At 40.4% G+C, this 20,048-nt stretch overlaps 1 protein-coding gene across 4 annotated transcripts in view; it reads right to left on the bottom strand.

Annotated features, from left to right (window-relative positions):
- Positions 1-20,048, bottom strand: part of SECISBP2 (SECIS binding protein 2) — a 112,804-nt gene that overhangs the window by 19,116 nt on the left and 73,640 nt on the right. For all 4 annotated transcript variants that reach the window (XM_033928797.1, XM_033928790.1, XM_033928774.1 and 1 more), the window contains exons 8-10: positions 19,208-19,377; positions 9,110-9,263; positions 1,691-1,832 (exon numbers count right to left, since the gene is read on the bottom strand). In XM_033928797.1, coding sequence (XP_033784688.1) covers positions 1,691-1,832; positions 9,110-9,263; positions 19,208-19,377 — 466 coding nt within the window. The remainder of the gene's footprint in view (positions 1-1,690; positions 1,833-9,109; positions 9,264-19,207; positions 19,378-20,048) is intronic.

The raw sequence follows: 20,048 nt of genomic DNA, 5'->3' as shown, positions 1-20,048 counted from the left end.
CCTGTCCCTATCCCATGGTCTGGCATCCCTGTCACCTTCCATCTCTCCCTCCCTTCTTCCTTCCCTCTCCATGCTTTTGCATATTTCTCCTCTGCTTCCCTTCCTTCCTTCCCTCCCTGTGGACTGGTATCTCTTTCTCCTCACTATTCCTTTTTCTGTCCTAGCCTCAACTCCATGGTCTGGCATCTCTATCTCCTGCTCTTCCATCTCTCATTTCTTCCCTTCCTTCCTTGTGGTCTGGCATCTCTCTCTTCCTTTCCCTGGTGGACTTTATTTCTTCCTTCTTCCATTACAATTTGGTGGCTTTCTCCTTTATCCCTTCCTCTCTCCAAATGGGTGTGACATTTCACGTACTCCTCTCTCTCTGCCGCTTGTAAGCTTCAGGCCACCATCAGCGTTAATGAGCTGAACCCACTGTCTCTGGCGGACCCGGAAGCTTTCCCTCTGCTTAAATTTCCTGTCCCTGCAAAGGCAGGACATTGCAGCAGAGCAAAAGCTTCTGGGGCCGCCAAAGGTAGCGTGTTCAGCTCATTAACGCTGCCATTAACCTGAAGCTTGCAAGCTGCAGCGTGGAGAGACCAGACTCTGGACTGGAGCACTTCCAATGAGCTGCACCCAAGGCAGACTGCCCCCCCTTGGTACGCCACCAAAGTAGTAGTAGTGTGTCTGCTGTCACATGAGGTCCCAAAAATATTGTAGGTGCTCGAGCACCCACAGAATCCACAAAACTGCCTCCCTCACCTTGCCCCATCTAGCATACCCCAGCCCCCAATATACAGAAGCAAGCACAATCAGTTCAGACACCTTTTACCAAATACAACATAGCACAAGAAGACAGTCTGGGGAAGAGACTGCATTGCAGGCCTTTTTTTTTTAGGAGGGGTGGGGCAGAAATCTTTAGTGCCTTCAAGGATCCACCATGGATAAAAACATCAACAGAAACCACCTTTTGCTGGGCCTATCAATATGAGAACTCAGACCCATACAAGTTGGTTTTCAAGAGTGAGGAGAACTTGGTCTCAACAGAGCTGTTGCTGAGAGTATCCAGACTAAGGTCTATGCTCAAGAATAGCCTTCTCCTAACTGCTACACTATCTGCTGGTGATAGAGAAATACAAAGATGCTGAAGTCATTTTTGAGTATTTATTCTATCTTCATCTCCTCGCAAGGTAACATAACCCACTTGGCTGGACTGGGCAAGGATAAAAGGAGATCAGTACAATTTATGTTCATTACTTTCCTAAGATCTTTTTCATCCAATAAGAGGCTTATTTTCAAAAAACTTAGATACACAAAGTATCATAGAAACCTATGGTACTTTGTGTGCCTAAGAGCCTCTAAGGAGCAAAATTTGCTCGACTTGCCTCATCTAGAAACTTCACACTGAGGTATCAACATCATCTTTTTCACCAAGATATCACCTAATTTTTTTACCTGAACTTCATATATAGACAACAACTTCATTCAGGAGCCCAAAATGATCCAACTTGAAGGAATACCATCCAGCAAAAGAAGTAGTTTTGCAGAGTGGAGGCTATGAAGATTTACAGTGTACTGTCTGTTTCCTGGTGAGACTGTTCCATATACAGAAGGTGCAGCCAAGCTTTTTGGTAATCCACAAACAACTTTTATATTGTCACCCATGGAAGTAAAAAGCTATTTGAGCCTTCTATGAATATACTGTACTTACTCTCTAAATCTTCTGCTATGAATTTTGCGAAGATTGGATGGTTGTGGGCATGAAGAGTTAATTTCTGTAGAATCCTGAAGAACCTGTGATCCACTCTGAGTCACAGAAACAGGGGAGACTGCAGTGCTGCCTTCTGCTGTCACTAACATAGAAGACAATATTATTAAGCATGTGGAAAAATTCTGTCTTAACTGACAAAAGTTTCTTTCCTTTAGTCTTATCAGACAAGTCCAAAACTTGTAGGCATGCAGACGAGAAGATGGAGACAGAGAAAGTAGTTCTGCATGATTCACCCCTTAAGGGAATTGTACCTTGTGACAAAGCAGCAGTATCTGCTAAGGTCAAAAAGGATATTGAAGACTATAGGATAAAAATAATGGGCATGCTTTCTGGACTTTGATGGAAAAGTCCACTGAAATATTCTGCATGGTTTGTCTTACTTCCTCTTCAAGTCATTTTTTTAATAGCAATATGAAACCAACCTAACAGCATATAGCAAGGGTTGCCACAAAACAAATAGCTTGACAGAAGGAAGATATGAAAAAGGGACTCACTTCAGAAGGACACTTCCCTTTTTTTTTAAAGGAAAAGTAAATTCCCAACAGAAAATCTGCAGAATGAAGCACCCTGCTGAGCTCTGTAAAATCTTGCATAATCTCTGTGAGGCCAAAGCGCTGTGCTTAACTCTGTGAGGTTAACCTCAGCTGATCCTGATACTTAAGCTGAAGTAAGGAAATATCAGAGTCTACTATACAGATAATTCTTGAGCAGGGAGATAAGCTGGGACTGAAGCACTCCTGAGTTTTCATGGTGAAAACATGGATAATCCCATGAAGCTGAAGCAAAATTGAGATTTGCAATCTGAAAATGGGTAAAATGGAGAGCAGCAGAAATTTATAAGCTGAATGAATGTAACATCTAAAAGTTAAAAAAGCAAATGTCAATAAACCCTCATTTTATCTATATGTGATTGAACCCGCACAGTCCCTCTCCACACCCACCCCTCCCCACCCAATAGTACCTTCAACCCAATGATACTCTCTTCATTTAACTAAATATAAACCCCAATAAAAATGTTCTATCAGTGAAAATAGCTGTCTCAGGATAGAATAAACCCGAGAGTAAAAAGCAGCTGACTATCAGACTGCAACACACTCTGAAGTAATAGTTCCCAAATATATATGAAACAAAACAGGGTGTGTTGTGCTTCCAAATGATACTTAGAGAGGGAACTCTGAGCAGATCAGATACCCCCCCTGGAAATAATCAGAAGAACCAGGAAGGGAAAATCCCTCTAATAGCAAAATTACCAATAATACAATAAAACTTCCCATAGACTGCTTGTAAGAAAGAACAAACAACGGGGTAAACTGGTCACCCAAAATTGAAGTTGTGGTAAGAGCGGATAGCATAGCTGGTTTTAAGAAAGGTTTGGACAATTTCCTGGAGGAAAAGTCCATAGTCTGTTATAGAGAAAGACATGGGGCAAGCCACTGCTTGCCTTGATTTGGTAGCATGAAATGTTGCTACTCTTTGGGTTTTAGTCAGGTACTAGTGACCTGGATTGGCCACCATGAGAACGGGCTACTGGGCTTGATGGACCATTGGTCTGACCCAGTAAGGCTATTCTTATGTTCTTTAGTGGCAGAACAAGTCCTGTACTTAAAGCAAAGAGACTGAGAAAACTGCTAGAGGGCATAAGAAATAATACTGGAACTTTAACAAGGTTTCCTTAGTTGTGAGCTGCTGGATTAACTCAGACTAGAAATCAAGGAAAAAGACAGCCCAAAAAGGCTGTAGCAGGGAAAATTAACAATTAGGAATATTTTGAAAACTATTAGTTCAGCAACCAGGAGAGGAACTGAACAGTAAAGATAAGGCAAACAATGGCTATACAACACCAGGACTGATAAGTGAATTCATGAAGTAAAGGAAAAATCAATGCTAGAAAAAAAATAATTCCCTTTGCTTACTCAAAGCCAACCTTGCTATAGAGGCCAAAATTGGCACAAGGCAGCTGTCATGGCCATTGCTGACATTCTGAACACCCCCCCCCCCCCAAGAAACTTTCAGATGAAAGATATCAATGAAGAAAACCACTCATGGAAAAGAAGGGACTTGAACAACCAAGTTGAGAATAGGTAAGTCCTGAAATATTAGAACTGCAAACAGCCATGAAATGACTGGCAACCCAGACTCATCGTTAGGGAAATCCTTCTCTAAAGCTGCTTTCATGGTAAACAGTGCTAAAAATACATACAGCTTAGCCACACAAAATAAAATAAGAAATTAAACTTGCAGTTTCCCAGATGAAATCATCAGATCGTGCAGATTGGGAGGAAAGGACCCAGACCTGTCGACCTGTCTGAGTATTCCTACACAGTACATTAGCTCAATCTTCAGTTGTAATAAAATATAAAGAACCCCCAGGACTGAACCAGAAAAAAAATATATCAGGTCCAGGAACCAGCTACACATAGCCAATTCTTCCAACTCCAAGATACCTAAACCTCAAGTATTAGCTGATGAACTGTTCATGACCTTTCTTAACATGGCTTTAATTTGTAGATATGATTTTTAAGGATCAATTGTATGTTTATGTTATGATTATTTTGTTTTAAATTATGTATGTAATTCTGTAAACCGTTCCATTTTAAAAGGTATAGAAATTTTTTAAATAAATAAATAAGGGGAGCAAAAGGAAGGAACTTGGAGCCTTCTAAGCATTCCCAAACTCCAATTCCAGATAGAATTTCACGCTGAAAGAAAGCCTAGTTCAATTGTACCAGTGGAAACTGCCTGAGGAGCTTGTATGAATCATTCAGTCCAGAGTCACATGGCTGTTTGTTCCATCCACTGGAGACAGAAAAATACTGAGCATTCTAGGGCTGCATGGTGCCCTTAAAGAACAAATCATATAGAATTACTTTTTTTATCCCCAATAGAGAGGTGAGGGGTGGCCTAGTGGTAGAGCTGCTGCCTCAGCACCCTGAGATTATGGGATTGAATCCCAGCACTATTCCTTATGACCCTGGACAAGTCACTTAACCCTCTATTGACCTTGGTATAAAATAAGTACCTGTATATATAAAAGCAGTATACAAGTCCCATTCCCATTATGCACAAGTTCTGGACTGGTCTGGTACGGATGCTAAGGAAATCATCATTTCATGAAAACCAGGTTTAATTTGCATTCTTAAATGAAATCCTGTATTTTGTAAACTGTATACTTGCCATGTGCCTCCCTCTCTCCTATCATCCTTTTTATTTACTTAGCACTGCTAGAAGGATTTCCTGTTTTTGTAAACTACATTTGAATTCATTATTTGGTGGGGTTCCAAGTAGATAATCTAAAAGTTTTATACATTTCTCTAAGACAGACAAGTGCATGGGTGCCAACATTATACAAATTATCCCTCTCTGTTCCTCTGATCCCATTCCCACCCATATACTCAGCACTATCTTTCCTACTGTCATATACTCAATCTTTCTCTTTCCACTTTAACTGTTCCAGATGCCTTCAAACATGCTGTGGTTATATCACAACTCAACCTTCCCCCCTTTCACTGGACCCTACCTGCCCTTCCAACTATCGCCCCATCTTCCTCTTCCTTTTATTATCCAAGCTATCTGAATGTGCTGTTCACCACCACTATCTTGACTTTCCTTTATAAGAAAGTAAGAATAGCATACTGGGTCAGACCAATAGTCCATCTAGCCCAGGATCCTGTTTCCACAACTCAAATATTAGCGACATTCTATGCTACCGATTCCAGGGCAAGCAGTGGTTTCCCCCATATCTGTCTCAATAGCAGACCATGAACTTTTCCTCCAGGAGTGTGTCTAAACTTTTTTTAAACCCAGTTATGATAAATGCTGATACCGCATCCTCTGGCAAGGAGTTCCACAGCTTAACTATTTTTTGAGTAAAAAATATTTTTAAGGTATTTCCATATAATTTCATTGAATGTCCCCTACTCTTTGTAATTTTTGATTGAGTAAATTGATTCATTTTTACTCATTCTACACCACTCAGGATTTTGTAGACCTCAATATCAAGCTATTCTTTTCACCACAACCAGGCTTTCAACCGCTATGTTCAGCAGAAACAGCCTTTGCTACATAGTCTCCAATGACCTGTTCCTGGCCAGATCCAAAGGCCTCTATTCTATCTTCATCCTTCTTGATCTGTTTCTTTTGATACTGTTGTTCACCACTTACTCCTTGATACACTGCCCTCACTTGGATTTTGGGGCTATGTTCGTCTTGCCTTTCTTCTCATCTCTCCCATTGCACTATAAGCGCATGCTCTGGTGGCTCCTCCTCCACTACTATCTTACTCAGGACTCTATCTCAGGACATCTATACTTATTTCCTTGGTGCTCTGATCTCCTCCCGTGGTTTTCCATATCTTCTTTGATGGCTCCCAGGACTACCTTTGATGACTCCCAGGACTACCTCTCCATGCCAGAAATTTTGTCAAGAATATAGGCCCAAATCTCAGCTTGCTTGTCTGGCATTGCTGCCTGGATGTCTCACTGCCATCTGAAAACTAACAAAAACAAGACTGATCTTATCTTTTCTTCTAAACTGACCTCTGCTCTTCCCCATGCTCTGTTTCTGTGGATAATACTCTAATCCTCCTTCTCTCATCTGCTTGTAATCTTGGGATTGTCTTTGACTCCTCTCTCTCTTTCTCTGCACACATCCAACAGACTGCTAAAACCTTTTATATTGTTCTCTGTGACATCATCAAAATGCATCCCTTCCTTTATGAACACACTACCAAAACCCCTATCACAAGTCTCCCACTGAATCATTTCTCTCCTCTTCAATATGTTCAAAATTCTGCTGCATAACTTATATTCAACCAGAGCCAGTGTTGCTACGTGCATATTAATCCTCTCTTCATGTAGTTTCATTGGCTCCCTATCCACTTCCACAAACAATTCAAACTTCTCTTATTGAAAAACATAACATAGTAGATAACGGCAGATAAAGACCCGAATGGTCCATCTAGTCTGCCCAACCTTACCCACTCTTTAAATTACTGATTCAATTTAAACTTTTCTTCTTCTTAGCTATTTCTGGGCAAGAACCCAAAGCTCTGCCCGGTACTGTGCTTGGGTTCCATCTACTGAAGTCTCTGTCAAAGCTCACTCTAGCCCATCTAAACCAGTGTTTCTCAACTCGGTCCTGGAGTACCCCCTTACCAGTCAGGTTTTCAGGATATCCACAATGAATGTGCATGAAATAAATTTGCATAGAATGGAGGCAGTGCATGTAAATAAAGTTTAAGCATATTCATTGAGGATATGCTGAAAACCTGAATCGCAAGGGGATACCCCAGAACTGAGTTGAGAAACACTGATCTAAACCATCCCAGCCATCAAAGACCTCCCAAGCCTATCCTCAACCAAACAGTCATATATGGACACAGTCAGCCCAGTACTCTCCTTCAATATTTACTATTATTTTCTGATTCTAGATCCTCTGTGTTCATCCCACACTTTTTTGAACTGTCACTGTTTTCCTCTCCACCACCTTCCTCGGGAGTGCATTCCAGGCATCTACAACCCTCTCCGTAAAGAAGAATTTCCTTACATTGCTCCTGAGTTTACCATTCCTCAACCTCAAATTATGTCCTCTGGTTTTACCATTTTCCTTTCCCTGGAAAAGATTTTGTTCTACGTTAATACCTTTTAAGTATTTGAATGTCTGTATCATATCTCCCCTGTCCCTCCTTTCCTCTAGAGTATACATATTCAGGGCTTCCAGTCTCTCCTCATATGTCTTTTGGCGCAAACATCCTACCATTTTTGTCGCCCTCCTCTGGACCGCTTCAAGTCTTCTTATGTCCTTTGCCAGATACGGTCTCCAAAACTGAACACAATACTCCAAGTAGGGCCTCACCAATGACCTGTACAGGGGCTTCAACACCTTCTTTCTTCTACCGGTTACGCCTTTCTTTATATAGCCCAGCATCCTTCTGGCAACAAGTGCATTCATTCTGAAGCTCCTCAGTATTTCTCCAATTATATCTCTCCCTACACTTCTCCCCAGGAACTCCGTTTATCAGGTAAATCTCTCTTGTTTGTATCCTTCTCCAACACTGCCAATTTCAGACTCTGTTCCTTTTATCTTACTGCATTGTATGCCCAGATCAGACTTTCTGAGTCAGTACATCACACTACATTTTTGGTTGTATTCAAATCAAAGCTAAAAGCCTACCTTTACGAGGCTGCTTTTAATTTCTATTCACCTGTTCAGTACTCCTGTCCGTTTAAATCATTCCCATAATAAATAATTCCTGAATCCCTTATTTGTCCTGTTTGTCTCAAATAGATATACACTCTTCCCTCAATATTCACGGAGGTTAGGGGCAGAGCCGGCCTGCAAATACTGAAAATTCACGAATATCTTTTGGGCCGACTCTGACCCACCCCTGCCTCCCGCCTTCTCCCCAGCATCCTGGACCTTACCTGGTGGTCTAGCAGTCTTTCGGAGCAGAAGCGATCTGCCTACGCTCATGCCCAGTGCTGATCACTCATCAAAAATGGCTGCCATAAGTTTCCATAGTCTCTTGATACTACGAAGGGAACTCACGGCTGCAATTATGGATGAGTGATCAGCATAGGGCAGGAGCGTAGGAAGATCACCCCTGCTCCGAAGGATTGCTAGACCACCAGGTAAGGTCCGGGGGGGTCTGGGAGGCAGGAGGGAGTGATTTAATCATTGTAAACTTTCTTTAGTTTTTATCTAATTGTTGTAAACCGAGTTGAGCTTCCTTAGGTTGATGGCCCGGTATATAAAGTTAAGCTTTAGTTTCGTTTAGGAAATTGCGAATAATCAAAATAGCGAGTCTTAAAACCGTGAATCGGGAGGGGGAAGTGTAATCTAATTTAATATAACTTTTATAGAATGCCAATTCCAGAAAGGTTCTAAGTGGTTTACAAATATTGTAAGCTCTCTCAAACAGGAACTCTCTCATGTGTGTTTAGCATACAGCGCTGCAAATGTCTAGTAGCACTACCGAAATTATAAGTAGTAGTAGTAGTAGTAGTAAAGCATGACAGATGGCAGGTACATAGTTAGACAGCTGTGTACGAATTCATTTTACTATAGCATGCTGTTTTCTTCTAAAGGGAACATAAATATTTGTGCTATATTGGATCTCAAGAAAGGACATCTGTGATCTTGAAAGCTCATGGGAATAACTTATGCTGATCAAGAAAGATGCCCTGAACTACTTATTTAAATTTAAACTTCTGGTCTCTCTTTTTGCTAACCCCTTCACCAAAAAATTTAAAGAACTGATGTAGCCCAACACTGGTGCTCCCATATCTTTCACATTTAGCAGTTTTTAGGAGTAACACTAACACAAACTAATGTGGAATTAAATATTTCAGCAGCAAACACCTGTTTGAAGTATGTTCTCCTGGATATTGTCATGTGTCATCTCTTCAAAATTCACTCGCTGATCCTGTGGATCAATGCCTTTACTCTGTGCCACCACTTCATGCCCTTGTAATAAATGCTGCTGCTTTCGCTGTTCTCTTTCCTTCAAAATGATCTAAAAAATAAAGAGTCACTTTGTAAAATGGTTGTATACAAAGCATTCAGCTATTCCCTAAGAGAAAGCTTGTATTTGTATTAGTGGACTGTAGATGTCCATTAAACCACTAAAAGAATTTTCCCCATTTTGTGGCCCAAGTAAAATGTTCAGCGCATCTAGTTTTACATGTGAACCAGAAGCAGCCAAAACCACACCATATACAACAGAGCAAAAGGATATCTTGGTTTTACTGAGAAACCAAGTTTCTATACATCATGAATAGTTAATTGAGCTAGAACCACATGGAATCCTTTGTGCTCAATCCATTAAATGCTGATGCATAGAGCATGGGTTTTTATCTAGACTCCCTGATATTTTCATTTCTAGGCAGTACAAGGCATGCATACTGCTGTACAAAAACAAACACACAAACTCTTGCTGTACAAGGGAAGGGACAACACTGGATCTGGTGCTCGCAAATGGAGAAAAGTGTGTCTAATGTCTGGATTGGCACCCACTTTGGTAGCAGAGATCATCATACAATATGGCTTGATGCAAGAGCTAAAGTGGACAGAGAGCACACAATACTCAAAGTCCTAGATTTCAAACATGCAGATTTCAGTAAAATGAGCGCATTCCTGAAGAAAAAACTGATGGGATAGGAGGATATAAGGGAAGAGGAAAGACTGTGATCCAAGCTGAAAGGAGCTATAAAAATGGCAACTGAATTCTATATAAGAAAAGTTAATAAAAGCAACAGGAAAAGGAAATTATGGTTCTCTAAATGGGTGGCTGAAAAAATAAAGGCAAAAGAGATAGTGTTCAAGAAATACAAAGGAACTCAAGAAGAGGAACACAGAAAAGAATACCAGATAAAACTCACAGAAGTGAAGAGAAAAATACGATTGGCGAAAGCATAGGCGGAAGAAAAAATGGCTAGAGATGTAAAAAGAGAAGACTTTTTCAGGTATATTGGAGAAAAGAGGAAGACTAGAAATGGAATTGTAAGACTAAAAGATGCTGAGAACTGTTATGTGGAAAGCAAAGAGGAAAAAGCGGATGTACTAAACAAATACTTCTGTTCTGTGTTCACGGTAGAAAAATCTGGAGGACTGCAATTGGCTGTCAAATGAGAATGGTATGGATACCACGCCGTTCACGGAAGAAAGTGTTTATGAACAACTTGAAAAACTGAAGGTGGACAAAGCCATGGGACTGGATGAGATCCATCCCAAGATATTGAGGGAACTCAGAGATATTCTGGCAGATCCACTTAAAGATTCGTTCACTAAATCCCTGGAGATGGGAGAGGTTCCGTGGGATTGGAGAAGAGTGGATGTGGTCCCTTTTCTCAAAGGTGGTCGTAGAGATGATGCAGTAAACTACAAGCTGGTAAGCCTCACTTCAGTTATTGGAAAAATAATGGAAGTGTTGATGAAGGAAAGGATTGTGAACTTCCTAACATCTAATGGGTTACAAGACCCGAGGCAGCATTGTTTTACTAAAGGTAAATCATGCCAAACTAATCTGATTAAATTCTTTGACTGGGCAACCAGAGAAATGTGCTAGATATAATTTACTTAGATTTCAGCAAAGCCTTTAACACGGCTCCTCATAGGAGGCCCTTGAATAAACTTGATGGGCTGATGTTTGGGCCCAAAGTGGTGAACTGGATTAGAAACTGGTTGCCAAACAGACATCAGAGGGTGGTGGTTAATGGAATTTGCTCAGAGGAAGGAAAGGTGAGTAGTAGAGTATCTCAAGGATTAATTCTGTTCAATATGTTTGCCGAAGGGTTAGAAGGCAAGGTTTGCCTTTTTGCAGATGATTCCAAGATCTGTAACAGAGTGGATACCATGGATGGAGTGGAAAACATGAATAAAAGATCTGCAAAAGTTGAAAGAATGGTCTAATATTTGGCAACCGAAATTCAATGCTAAGAAGTACAGAGTGATGCATTTGGAGAGTAGAAATCATAGGGAGATGTATGTGCTGGGAGGTGAGAGGCTTGATTGTCCTAGACTTGGCTCACATAAGAGCTGCCATACTGGGACGGACCGAAGGTCCATCAAGCCCAGTATCCAACTCAGGTCACAAGTACCTGGCAAGAACCCAAAGAGTAAAAACAGATTTTTATGGAGCTTATCCTAGGAATAAGCAGTAGATTTCCCCAAGTTCTAAACATTTTAAACCCTAAGCTTACTGCTTTCAGCATATTTTCTGGCAACAAATTCCAGTTTAATTACATATTGTGTGAAGAAATATTTTCTCCGGTTTGTTTTAAATCTACTACTTAGTAGCTTCATCTCATGTCCCCCAGTCCTAGCATTCTTGGAAAGAGTGAAGAAGTGATTCACATCTACCCATTCCACTCCACTCATTATTCTACAGACCTCCATCATATCACCCCTGAGCCATCTCCTCTCCAAGATGAAGAGCTCCAGCCACCCTAGCTTCTCTTCACAGAATAATAGGTACTCGACGTAATACAATCTTTTCAGTAACCGCCCCCACGATTTGGAATTCTCTTCCTATATATATATACGATCTGAACACAATTTACAGAAATTTAAAACTAGTTTAAAATGTTTCCTTTTTAAAGATGCCTACAATTGACTATTCGTTTCAAGTCCAGTTACTCTTGATTTTTTTCTGTCCCATTGTTCTTTCCTTTGCTGTATCTTTTCTTAATAAATATTGTAGTTCTCCCCCCCTTTATTCCTATTGTGTCTTTGTAGATTAATAACAAAAAAAACAAAAAAAAACCCGAAGTATGTTAAGATTGTTAGTCTCTGTGTACTTTTGTTAATGTTTTAATTATTATTGTACAACGCTTAGTATTTTGGATAGGCGTTTAATCAAATAATCAAATAAACTTGAAACTTGAAGTCATCCCATTCCTTTTACCATTTTCGTTGCCCTTCTCTGTACCTCTTCTAATTCTACTACTGAATAGCTTTTTTGAGATATGGCGACTAGAACTGCACATAATATTTGAGGTGCGGCCGTACCATAGAGCAATACAAGGGCATTATAACATTTTCATTTTTGTTTTCCATTCCTTTCCTAATAATTTCTAAAATTCTATTTGCTTTTTTAGCAGCCGCTGCACATTGAGCTGAGGGTTTCAACATATCCTCAACAATGACACCTAGATCCTTTTCCTGGGCAGTGACTCCTAACACAGGCCCAGATGCACTAAACTCAGTGATCATTTTAACATCTTAGCAATGATCGCATTTGCCGACTCAATGCAGAAAACAACTCACCGCCTGATTTTCTGCATGATCGCTCATTCCCTGATCCAACCATGTAAATAACTTAATTAATATTAAAATGCCATGTGATTGAGGCTATAGAGGTCTTTTCCCAAACTATTTAAAACACGTGAAGAAGGGGCATAATCGAAAGAAACATCTTAAGTCCGTTTTCGCTTAAGTCACAAGTCATCCAAAGTCTGACACAGCTTAGGACACATTTTCGAAAAATATGCCCAAAATATTTTTTTTCCCGAAAATCATCTAACTATACGTCCAGCCATCTGATCGTCCATGCAGCTAAATCGTCAAAATTTATACCACATTTTCGTCCAAATATTCATCCAAGTCAAAAACGCCTAGAATAAGCCCTGTTGGACGTGAGAGGGGTCAGCAAAGTGATGCACTGGACACCCAGACATGGCACCTGAATAGTGGGCACTGCTGTGAACTTCACAAAAAGGGTGCCACATTATAATCTCACTACAGCTCCCTTATAGGTCATGGTGAGCCCCCAAAACATCCTCAGAATATCCTAGACCCACCTATCTACCACCCCAATAGCTCTTATGGCTGCAGGAGCCACTTATAGGGCAGTGCAAAAAGGTTTAGGGGCGTGCACATGTTGCACCATGAATGCAGTGTTTACAGTGGCTTATGGGCCTGGGTCCTGCTCTCCATGGGTCCCTAAACCACCCCCAAGACGACTTAAGACATCTCTGTCTTAGGCTTTCCTATGCCATGCTGCCAGGTGCTGATGTTCTGGAGACAGATATTTAAAGTTGTTATTACAATTTTTAGGGGGGGGCAGTGATCACTGGGGTAATGTGTGAGGGTCCGTACTTTGTGTTTGAAGTGCTTATCTGGTCACTTTGGGTTGGGTTTTGTGACTTAGACCATGTTTTAAATGGCCTAAGTTACAACGTCCAAGTTCTGTCTAGGCTGTGTTGTAAAACATTTGGTTATACATTCAGTACAACTAAGTCTAGCACGGCCCACCCAAATCCCGCCCTTGACACTCCTCCTGAAACGCCCCATTTAGCTCAGGTCGTTCAGTGGCACTGGGAAGGCCTAGGTTGTTTGTAATCATGTCCAAAACCGGTTTCGATTATCGGCGCTTGGACGTCTTTCATTTATGATCGTCCAAGTGCCGACTTAGGCCAGTTTTTGGAGGTTTTTCTCTTTCTATTATAAGCCCCATAACGTTAACACACTTAATAAAAGACTCTAAGGGGCAAATTGGCCAGGTATCCAATTATAGACTGGTAGAGTCAATACCATTACTAGTTAAAATATTAGAAGGCCTAGTCAATATTCAATAAAATTCCTATTTAGAAAAATTTTATATTTTATATTCCACATAATCTAGTTTCCGTAAGGGTCACAGCACAGAAACCATTTTAGGATCCATGTTAGACATTTTAAAAACTAATATTTCTAAGGGTTACAGAGTATTGTTACTTCAATTCAACCTATACAATGCTTATAACTTAGTAGATCACATACTATTATTAAGAATATTGTTATCTCAGGGAACATATTATATTGGTTTAAAATTTTTTTGAAGAGATCTTATAAAGTAAAAATGTCTTCCATGATATCCACTGAATGGGAATTCCCTTATGGTGTCCCTCAAGGTTCCCCACTATCTCTCTCAATTTCCAATATTTTCCTTTATCCATTTGGCTACACATTGGAAAAAGCTAACTTTATTTCTTTCATCTATCCAGATGACATTACTATACTTATCCACTTTTCTTGTTCCTTAAAACATATCAAATCTACAGTAAACCATTGTATGAATCCAGTAGAGAGCTGGTTTATCAACTGAAATTAAATACAAATAAAACAAATCTATGTTTAGTTAATCATCTCAAAATGGGGAGTGAAGTTAAAGTGTTATCAGTAAACAATATTGACTGCAATAATCAGAATTCTAGGAGTACATTTTGATAACAATCTTTCTCTGTCACCCCAAGTCAAAATGTTAAAAAATCATTTGGTTTTTCTTGTAAACTAAGAAAGTTAAGAAAATATTTCAAACATCATCAATTCTGTTTGCTGGTGCAATCATTATTCCTGTCTCTATTGGATTATTACAATGTTACATTTTTAGACTGTTCCAAAACAATATTTTAAAAAAACTATAAACTCTGCAAAATATAGCTATAAGATTCATTTTCAAATTGAAGAAGAGTGATAGGATCACACCTTACCTACAGGAGCTTCACTGTTTACCAGTTGAAGCTAGGATCTATAATAAATTTTATTGTAGTGTTTAAAACTCGCTAAGGGGACATTCCAGATCATATACCATAACTTTTTAAATTCTCCACTGAGAAAGCTTTTAATTTAAGGCAAAACCATCCTTTTTGGTTTCCTGAAATTAAAAATATAAAATATATCAGAATTTATAATTCAACCTGGGCTTATCAAGAAGCTAAACTATGGAAAATTCTCCTATTCAGATTATTCAGCAAATTAACTTTAAGGGCGGTGTCAGGTCAAAAGCGCGCCGGGACAACGGCGCGCGCAGAAAATTGAGCGCAGCGCGGAGGTGCGCGCTGCACAAAATTACTGTTTTTACGGCTCCAACGGGGGGGGGGCATGGGGGGGAACCCCCCCACTTTACTTAATAGAGATCTCGCCGCATTGTGGGGGCTTTGTGAGGGGTGGGGGGGGTTGTAACCCTCCACATTTTACTGAAAACTTCACTTTTTCCCTGTTTTTAGGGAAAAAGTTAAGTTTACAGTAAAATGTGGAGGGTTACAACCCCCCAACCCCCCCCAACGCCAGCGCAATCTCTATTAAGTAAACTGGGGGGGCTCCCCAACAAAACCCCCCGTCGGAGCCCCTAAAAACTTAATTTTCTTCAGCGTGCACCTCCGTCTTGCGCTCAGTTGTCGGCGCGCGCCTTTGTCTTTCGCCGACTTGTCTATGAACCTTAAGGGCTCCTTTTACTAAGCTGCATTAGCGTTTTTAGCGTACACAGCATTTTAGCATGTGCTAAACCTGCGCTACGTGGCTAGAACTAATGTCAGCTCAATGCTGGCATTAGCGTCTAGCGCACGGCAATTTAGCGCATGCTATTCCACGCGTTAATGCCCTGACGCGGCTTAGTAAAACGAGCCCTAAGAGTTTTAAAAAAGATCTGAAGACCTATCTTTTTGAGGAATTTGTACTTAAGAAGTTATAATTGTATGACAATTTTTGTATTAACTTGTTTGTTTTATGTAAACCAGTGTGAACTTCCTTGAGATATTGGTGGTATATAAATAAAGATTGTATTGTACTGTATATGCACAGACGGGGAGAGGGACCTTGGGGAGATAGTGTCTGAGAATCTGAAGTGACAAAGCAGTGGCTGCAGCCAGAAGCATACTAGGTTTTATAGAAAGAGGCGGAACCAGCAGAAGAAAGAAGGTGTTGATGCCCCTGTATAAGTTGTTGGTGAGACCCCTCTTAGAGCATTATGTTCAGTTCTGGAGATTGTATCTGGCTAAGGATACAAGATGACTTGAAGCGGTCCAGAGGAAGGCGAGGAAAATAGTATGGGATTTGAGCCAAAAGATGTACGAGACTGGAAGGAGAGGAGGGATAAGGATTGATATGATACAGATGTTTACATACTTGAAAGGTATTAATATAGAACCAAATCTTTTTCATAGAAGGGAAAATGATAAAGCTAGAGGGCATAAAGGAAAGATTGGGTTTTTTACTTTGGTGAAAAATTGATCCACTTGTACCCGTTCTACTCCCCTCAGGATTTTGAACAATTCAATCATATCTCCCCTCAGCCTTCTCTTTTCCAAGCTGAAGAGCCCTAACCTTTTTAGTCTTTCCTCATACGAAAGGAGTTCCATCCCCTTTATCATCATGGTCGCTTTTCTTTGAACCTTTTCTAGTGCCGCTATATCTTTCTTAAGCTAAGGAGAGCAGAATTGAACGCAATATTCCAGGTGAGGTCGCACCATGGAGAGATACAGAGGCATTATAATATCTTTAGTCTTGTTAACCATCCCTTTTTTAATAATTCCTAGCATCTTGTTTACTTTTTTGTTGCCGCCGCACATTCAGTGGAAGGTTTCATCATATTGCCTACAATGACACCTAGATCCTTTCTTGGGCGCTAACCCCCAAGGTGGACCCCTAGCATCCGGTAACTGTGATTTAGGTTATTCTTCCCAATATGCATCACTTTGCATTTGTCCACATTAAATTTCATCTGCCACTTGGATGCCCAGTCTTCCAATTTCCTAAGGTCTGCCTGCAATGTTTCACAATTCGCATCTGCAAATTTAATCACCTCACTCGTTCCAATTTCCAGATCGTACATAAATAAGTTAAATAGCACCGATCCCAGTACAGATCCCTCCACTGTTTGTTCTCCTCCATTGAGAAAAATGACCATTTAATCTTACCCTCTATTTTCTATCTGATAATCAATTCCTAATCCACAACTGAACTTTGCCTCCTATCCCATGACTCTTTAATTTTCTCAATAGCCTCTCATGAGGAACTTTGTCAAAAGCATTCTGAAAATCTAGATACATTATATCAACCAGCTCACCTTTATCAATATGTGTATTTACACCATCAAAGAAGTCAAGCAAATTGGTGAGGCAAGATCTTCCTCAGCTGAACTCATGCTGACTCTTGTATTATTAAATCATGTTTGTCTACATGTTCCACAATTTTATTTTTTATAATTGTTTCCACCATTTTGCCCAGTACTGAAGTCAGGCTTACCGGTCTGTAATTTCCCGGATCTCTCCTGGAACCCTTTTTAAAAATCAGCATAACATTGGCCACCCTCCAATCTTGAGGTACTACAGATGATTTTAGCGACAGGTTACATACAGATCACTAACAGCAGGTCAGCAATTTCATGTTTGAGTTCGTTTTGTATCCTGGGATGTATACCATCCGGTCCAGGTGATTTATCACTTTTTAACTTATTGATTTGGCTTAGAACATCTTCCATATTCACAGAAATTTCTTTCAGTTCCTCTGCATCACTACCCTTGAATACCATTTCCAGTTCTGGTAGATCTCTTACATCTTCTTCCGTAAAGACCGAAGCAAAGAATTCATTCAGTCTCTCCGTTATGGCCTTATCCTCCCTGAGTGCCCCTTTTATTTCTTGATCATCCAAAGGTCCCACAGATTCCCTCACTGGTTTTCTGCATGTGAAGCACCTAAATAAATTGTTATGAGACTTTGCCTCTTTGGCAAGTTTCTCTTCATATTCTTCAGTTCTTGGGCCTGTTCATTTTAACATTTTTATAAGCGATATTGCTGTTTGTTAAGATTTGCCTCTTTGAGGATGATACTAAAATCTGCAATAGGGTAGACACTCCTGATGGTGTGGAATACATGAGGAAGGACCTGGTGAAGATTGAAGAATGGTCTGAAGGAGGTGAAGAACTTTGGGCACAAAAGAGGAGTGGGACTTGGGTGTGATCATATGTCCCGGGGTGTTCCGTGTGCCTCGTTGCTGATGATATCATCAGTGATGCAGCAGAGGACTGCCCGGGTGGAAGAAAGCCGCAAAGCAGCCTGATTACATTGCTGCTGCCGCTGCCGTTTGCAGGGTATATCGGTCTCGCAGTTGGCGGGGTTCAGATGAGAGGGAGAGATGGAAGGGTCAGCAGGGGTTCGGCTGTGCAAGGGGGGATAGAAAGATGCTGCACGGGAGGAAGGGAGGAATTGAAGCTGTGCAAGGGTTCTGCTGCACAAGGGATGGGAGGAGGGAAGGATAGAAAGAGGGAAGGCAAAAGGGGATGGTAGGGGATGGCTGCAGATGGAAGGCACAAGGGGATGGGTAAGAGGGGAGGAAAGATCTTGCACATATAGGGGAGAGAAAGGAAAGAGGAAGGATTGGGGTGGAGGAGAGGAAGGGAGAGATGATAATTGTATATGAAAAAAATAAGACCTACCCCGAAAATAAGACCTAGTGCGTTTTTTGGACCCAAAATTAATATAAGACAGTGTCTTATTTTTGGAGAAACATGGTACATAGCATAAACGTGCATGAGGTGAGTCTCTTAATTTGAAAGGAAGCTCTGGAATGATGGGGCATAAGATGAAGGTGAAAGGGGAAAGACTAAAAATTAACCTCAGAAAATATTTTTTCACGCAAAGGGCAGAGAATGCATGGAATGTCCTCTCGGTAGAGGTGGTGTAGACGAAAAATTTATCTAAATTCAAGAAAGATTGGGATAAGTAAATTAGATCTCTAAGGGAGAGGAAAGAATAGTAGAAGGCATAAATAGGCAGACTAGATAGGCCCTATAATGTTCATCTGCCTTCATTTTTCTACTCAGGTGGCTCTTTATGGAATTTGCTACTGCTGACAATCCAAACTAAGTTTTTAAAACATATCCTTGAAGTGTTGAAGAATCAATATTAGTATAAAATTTTAATGCTTTGTACCCAGTCTGAACAAGGAGGTTTATAGAAGTAGTACCATGTGTCAACTTGAAATCTTTTGGTGGCCCTCAGAGCTTTCTCATATTCACACGGTGGCCCTTTACATGAAAAGGTTGCAGACTACTGCTCTAAACTAATGAAATGAAAGGAAACACCCCCCCCCCCCAATTTCTGGTGCCAAAAAACGCACATTTAAAGAAAATAAAAGCTTTATATTATACTCCTTGAGTTGGTATATCACCTTATTTATTTATTTTATTTTTCCATTTATACCTTCTTAAACGAGGTTGGTTTCTTGGCTTTGGGGACTTCTCTCTGCTTCCCTTTCTTGACTAGAGGAGCGCTGGAGTCCAGCGGGTTATGAGGTAACATCCCCTGCTTTAATTGCTGATGCTTGGTTGCAGTCACAGATTCCTTAGGAAGCACTTGGGTAGCACTACCAACTGAGGTAAAAATGAAACAAAATAAGTCATAGACCTCAGGAATATAATATTAAACACATGACAAATTTGGCCAAAATTATTTTTACAAACTTGACTCACAAACTCAAGTCATGATGAGTATACAGCAAATGAGCAGTTGCTGTAAATTTTAATCAAGAGAACAAGTCTCCCCTGACCCAAAAAGAGGGGTGAAGGGAAGAGACAGCCCAACAAGAACAAACTACCACAAATTTTTAAAGGTGAACAGGAAGTCCTCAGTCACACAGCCTGCAGTGGGAACACGCCCCTAATGCACCAGTTGTCATAGTCATACACCCAAAAGAGTATTATCTGTGAAACATGCCCTGGCTAACCCGTGTGCAAATTCAACATAATAAAATAGTGCACAAACTAGTGTGCTAAAAGTGTAAAATATATATGAATAATCTCATCAATAAATAAATAAGTTAGTTAGACTGTCTCTGCCCCTCATCCAAGGATACAAGAGCGTCCAAAATCAGCCAAGCCGGCACAGTCATGAGTTGAACAGTAAATTTGAGGTACTTAGCTTCTCTGTAGAAATCTGGAGTAGAAGTATAGCCAGCAAGAAATAAACTGTAAATTTTAAGACAGAGAAGGAGAAATTAAATCTTACCTGCTATTTTTTCCTTTTAGTCCCTCCATACCAGTCC

This window comes from Geotrypetes seraphini, chromosome 1, assembly GCF_902459505.1.
Source record: "Geotrypetes seraphini chromosome 1, aGeoSer1.1, whole genome shotgun sequence".
Lineage (NCBI taxonomy): Eukaryota > Metazoa > Chordata > Amphibia > Gymnophiona > Dermophiidae > Geotrypetes > Geotrypetes seraphini.
This window is presented reverse-complemented; position numbering and strand designations above follow the sequence as displayed.